Source organism: Salvia miltiorrhiza, chromosome 6 (genome assembly GCF_028751815.1).
Source record: "Salvia miltiorrhiza cultivar Shanhuang (shh) chromosome 6, IMPLAD_Smil_shh, whole genome shotgun sequence".
In the NCBI taxonomy this organism is placed as follows: Eukaryota; Viridiplantae; Streptophyta; class Magnoliopsida; order Lamiales; family Lamiaceae; genus Salvia; species Salvia miltiorrhiza.
In genome coordinates this window covers 2,662,369-2,668,002 of record NC_080392.1, presented here as the reverse complement: position 1 = coordinate 2,668,002, position 5,634 = coordinate 2,662,369, and the positions used below count along the sequence as shown (strand labels likewise).

Below are 5,634 nucleotides of genomic sequence, written 5' to 3'. Positions count from 1 at the left end.
TGAGATTGCCTCAGACCCATCATCATTATTTTCTTCTCCTCATTCAGAAAAATCAATCAAAACCCCAATTTTCAAGAATCTCTCTCCCATCACTTTCTTCAACCCTAATTCCAATCCCCCTCCAATATTTCTCTTCACCAAAGAGAGAAAATAAATAAATAAATAAATCATGGCAGCTTTTTCATCATCATTTCAGCATCTCGACGCATCATCATCATCAGTCTTCCTGTCAAGGCCAAACTCCTCTTCATCTTCGTCTCCCTCCACCACCATTAATAGCATGTGTGCCCTTTTCCATGATCCAAACAATGCCTTATCCCATCAATTCCACCACCTTCATCATGGTACAACACCCTCTTCCTCAAATAATAATATCAATGATTCTCCCCCTTTAAATGCTGCTGCTGCTACCAACAAGAACAGCATGGATTCCTCAATATCTGTCGTCACCCACAAAAACCGCCAAACCAAGAAGAGGAAATCCAATTCTGCTCAGTCCAAGGTTCAATTTTTAATTCAATTAATTTTAGTTAATTTAATTCCAAAATTATATTGTAGTAGTAATTTGTTGATTTGGGGTTGCAGGATATGAGAGAATTAGTGAAAGGGAAGAAGCAGAAGAAAGTGAAAGATTGTGAAGAGAAGAAAGAAGGTGAAGAAAAAGGTTATATTCATGTAAGAGCAAGGAGGGGCCAAGCAACTGATAGCCACAGCCTTGCTGAGAGGGTATATATATATATTTATGGAGTATAACTTTTTTTTTATTTATTTAATAACTATATCTGGGAGAGGATAATGTTTCGAGTTTTACTAAATTTGGATGCAGTTACTTGTTGTTTTACTATGGTTTCTTTTTTTTATAAAAATTTTAGGTGAGGAGGGAGAGAATTAGTGAGAGAATGAAGCTACTACAAGCTCTTGTTCCTGGTTGTGACAAGGTCAAATTCAATAAATTTGTCTTAATATCATTGTCTATTTGTTTTACATATATATATATATATATATATATATGTATATATATGTATATGTCTCTTTTATTTTGAGACTCCTGACATGTTCATGTGGATTTGAGTGATGAACAGGTAACTGGAAAGGCCCTCATGTTGGATGAAATAATAAACTATGTCCAATCACTCCAAAATCAAGTTGAGGTGATTAATTAATATATATATCACAATTTTCATATAAAAAACTCTAATCATATAGTATTAATTAGTTCTATTTTTGCAGTTTCTTTCAATGAAGCTTGCATCTGTGAATCCCATCTTCTATGATTTTGGTATGGACTTGGAAGCATTCATGGTAGGACCTGATCATCAGGTATGTAGAATGTTTCTTCTGATTTTTTTTAACATAATATCAAATTAATTTTGGAATTAATTTAATTAATTACTGTTTCTTATTTGTTTGCCTAATAAATGCATGCAGAATTTAAATAGCTTGGCATCACCATTGCCAGCAGGCATGCAAGAATGCAGCCCCACAACAGCCAATACCTATCATGTCTTAGATAATTCTGTTAATTCTCTTCTCTTACACCAATCCCAAATTCCAAATGCTCTACCCCAGGTGCACAAACTTAACTACTACTATTTCATTTCTCTTAAATATTAATTTATTTATATATGTCACACATAATAATTTTGTATAACATGGACAAAATTGACATCATTTTCAGGGTGATAGACAGGTTTTGTGGGAAGTGGATGAGCAAAGACAGAAAAATATTAATCAGTCAGGAATCATCAACAACTTGTTTTCTTTCCCATTGATGTAATTAAAAACCCAACATCATCTGTCCTACAACCATCTGGTAAGAACTCATATCATTCATTTGTCTCAACCATTTATTTATTTTTTTCTTACAATATACTAATTCATTTCATTAATTATTATCTACATATAAATATATACCAACCCCGGCCCCAATAAAATAAAATAAAATTCAAGAGCTAGCTAGCTAGGTCATAAACTTATAATTTTGATATATTTTAATTTACGAGGCACGCTAAGCATACATCCAAATGCACGGTGCATCCATCGTAATTAACTCGTAATTGCAATTTACTAAACTTCAATTGAAGATTAATAAACCCTATTTGAAATTAATGGGAATGAATGCACCGTATATCTGAATGTACACAATTTTTTGCATACGTACATACGTACCATTTTACGTGTAACGCGCTCTAACTAGTACAATATTAATTATATCAATTTGTTAATTTGTTTATAATTATTTTCAGATGGTTTTGATCAAAGAAAAAGGAGCAAAGGATAGTAATTAAATCAAAGGCTGGTTATTCTTGTCTGCGGTATCAATTCCTAATGTGGAGAAGTGGTGAAAGAAATTCGAAATCTTGGAGTCAGAAATCAATGGAGCCGACCAAATATCAGCAAATCTTTCTCTTTTGAGATCCTTTGTTTCCAACAAAATTTCTGCACCCATAATTAAGGTTGTGGTGGTTAGAATTTTATAGGGGGTTGCTAGTGGTCAAGAATATTGTATTATTGTTGTAAAAAAGCAGGAATATTTTTGGATATGTATTTGGTTGTTAATTATTTTAGTGTACTTTTATTTTTTGTTTTTTCTTTTGTTTTCATAAGAAAGACTGTTCCGGTGAGTCTGTTATTACAGTTAATCTTACAGTTATGGGTTTCTTTTCTTGCCCATTTCCTGACTTTTGTCTTTGATTTGATGTTTTGCTGTTGACATGACTGCTTATACGTAATACGTGTCTAGTTTTATGTGGGTATCATCTCTCTTTTTGTAGTATAATCTAATCTTTAATTTGTTTTGAATAATCTATCTTTATATATGGTGGAGAGGAGACATATCTAAAGAGACGTATGTATATATATGCACACGTATAATGAAGTATGGGAATATCTTATATGATCGAAAAAAGTACTTTTGGGAGTATATATATTTCTAAAAGGCCGGCCAATAATTATGAAAATATATAGAAATAGTAGAAAAATGATACTCCCTCCGTCTAGGGAAGGAAACACGGTTTTTAAGATAAAGTGTATTGTTTATTAGTTGATTGGAGAAAAAAATGTATTGTTTATTAGGATTCATCAATTAAAAAATATATAAATAGTTACTAAAAATGGGTAGGACATGAATTAATGGGCGAACCGAAAAGAAAAGTAGAATATGAAATTGATGGACGGGTAGTCCAATATGAAAAGTTGAGTGATATTCTTTTCTCTTTTTGATTGTGTAAAGGGGAGAGATCATAATATGACTCTAATTAATTCCTTATTAATTTCCAACTCAAAAAAGAGTAGATGATAAGTAATTAAAATATTGGAAAAATACTATTTTAAATATACGTTAATGTTTGAACTTTTTTTATAATTATACCGTAACGTATGTGAAATTACAAATCAATATTTAATTTAGAGATGACTTGAATATTCTAAGTTCTAACTTCTAACTGAATATTAAAGGGAAAAGGGAACAGAGGAGAATCCTATCAACTAAAGGAACGCGAGGATAATTTAGTTCTTATTAATATTATATCATGCAAAGGTTGGTATATTTGTGAAATTATTAGTATAATTATAAATATATTATTGGGTATTAAATTAAATTTAAATCTCAATCCTATCTCACAATAAGATAGTCTTACCTCTCAAGACTCCACCTCTTTAGAAATAGATTAATATTATATCATGCAAATTATTTATTTAATTATATAATAGATATCTCTTGTAATTCTAAAAAAAAAAACTATATATATATATATATATATATGCAAAAAATAATTTGCGACGTCTCAATCTTTGTCTAAAAGTTTTTGTCTGGTTCTTTTTTGTCTACTGTTGGCGAATGCACCTTCCACACTTTTCTTCTTTAAATTGGTTTAACTTTTTACAAACCTACCTATTATAACTTATGCTTAGATATAATCATATTATTATCTTAGATTTAATTAATAATTCAACCGACAATTATGAGCTTAGCTAGTGGCATTTATTTAATAAATTATGTTTATCCAAATCGATTGGTATCTAAATATTCATGCCTCTCCACCTACTAACATTTTCTCTACGAACATTCAATAATACAATCGACTTTAATTTCCCAAAAGAGAAAGACAAGGCCAAATTTAAGGTGGGGTATATAAACTCTAAATTAATTAAGTTTATTGCGATTGAAAATGTAAATAAAATTTGCAATACTTGGCTGAAAAGTGTGCATGTCAAAGGCATATATGTAGACATTTTAATTAATCTTTGTGTCACATGGGTTTTAGTCTTGTCTAACACTGCCTTTCATGAAGGGCCAAAAGTAGTGTTCTGGCTTCAAGTTGTAATCCTTCTTAGCAATTAGAAATCAATCTTGTTCACAAACCTTCACTAAATAGATGATGGTGACCATGATCATGATTGATTTTCATGCTGAATTATACATTTTTCATGATAATACATTACGAATTAAATTAATTTGATAATGCAATTTATTCCAGGCACAACAAGAAAACGGGCCCTAAAGACCAAAAAAAACGGTCGTTAAAAGTCTTAACGACCGAAATAACGCCCGTTACCAGTGATTGCCGTTTGAATCGTCGTCCTAGTCTCTAACAATCGTTTTTTCGGTCGTTGCAATTAACGACCGTTTATTTATTTTTAACGACCGAATTGATGATTCTAATGATCTTGCATATATGGATGGATGCGAATTTTAAATTATTTGTGGTATTTCTTTTCTTTAACCTCGTAAACACTTTGTTGAAGTGGCCTAGCCGAAGTGACAAAAGTTGAGGCACCGAAAAACTCTCTCTTCCAAGAGGTTAATTATTGGTTAAAGTCTCACAAAAAACATGTGAGTTGTATTTTATTTAATTTATTGGGTTGTACTTGTATGATCGTTTATTTGTAACAGCATGATTATCATTTGATTAATTCATCGATGTGGGTATCATGTTTTTTACTTTCTCCCCCTTCTTATGTAAGATCATTTATTAAACTACTATATATTTTCAAATAACTTGCATAAAAGATCGCCAGATTAGTAGGTAAAGTTCAAATCTACCAATCAATTTGTAGTACTTGATTTTTTTAGACATATACTTGAAATAATTAATTCCCGACATTAATATAACCCAAATACAAACAGACAAGATTAAAAATTTAATGTCATAAATGATGCCTGGTTCAAACAAAAATGTTTGTTGGATTTCATCGATCAATCCTAATATACAAATTTCGCATGCTAAATGATATGCCTATTAATTATGTTATATAATAATTTACTAATTAAATATTTACTATATTAGTCATTATCGGAATTTCTATCATATACAGTCATTTGTGTTCCAACTTCCAATGATTTTGGCCACCGTGTCGGCAAGCCTTGGAGATTCTGTTATAGATTTTATCATGTCCTAATATTAATATCTTTTCAAATAAAATTAAATACATATATAAAAAAGTAGTAGCACATGTAAATGAAATTAAATACAACAAGGGAAAAGAGACTTGCTAACTATCTATATATGAGTATTATTTTATCGCAACATGTGTTGTCTTGTCTCACAAACTATTAATATAAGACTAATATAATGTATTTCCGTAATGTAATTTCTAATAATGACCTTTCATATTATACGTAGACATTCAAAT

At 30.4% G+C, this 5,634-nt stretch overlaps 1 protein-coding gene across 1 annotated transcript; it reads left to right on the top strand.

Annotated features, from left to right (window-relative positions):
• On the top strand, positions 1 to 2,681 carry LOC130987899 (basic helix-loop-helix protein 80-like). The gene is made up of 8 exons (XM_057911600.1): positions 1 to 502; positions 586 to 726; positions 873 to 938; positions 1,083 to 1,151; positions 1,231 to 1,320; positions 1,429 to 1,569; positions 1,679 to 1,813; positions 2,247 to 2,681. The coding sequence occupies exons 1-7, from the start codon at positions 170 to 172 to the stop codon at positions 1,775 to 1,777; spliced, it is 939 nt and encodes a 312-aa protein (XP_057767583.1). The 5' UTR covers positions 1 to 169; the 3' UTR covers positions 1,778 to 1,813; positions 2,247 to 2,681.
• The last annotated feature ends 2,953 nt before the right edge of the window (positions 2,682 to 5,634 follow it).

Excerpts from the sequence above, each read along its gene's own strand:
- LOC130987899 (XM_057911600.1), top strand. The coding sequence starts at position 170 with ATGGCAGCTTTTTCATCATCATTTCAGCATCTCGACGCATCATCATCA. Across the intron at positions 1,321-1,428 it reads TGGTAGGACCTGATCATCAG|AATTTAAATAGCTTGGCATC; the intron begins GTATGTAGAATG and ends AAATGCATGCAG. Across the intron at positions 1,570-1,678 it reads TTCCAAATGCTCTACCCCAG|GGTGATAGACAGGTTTTGTG; the intron begins GTGCACAAACTT and ends CATCATTTTCAG.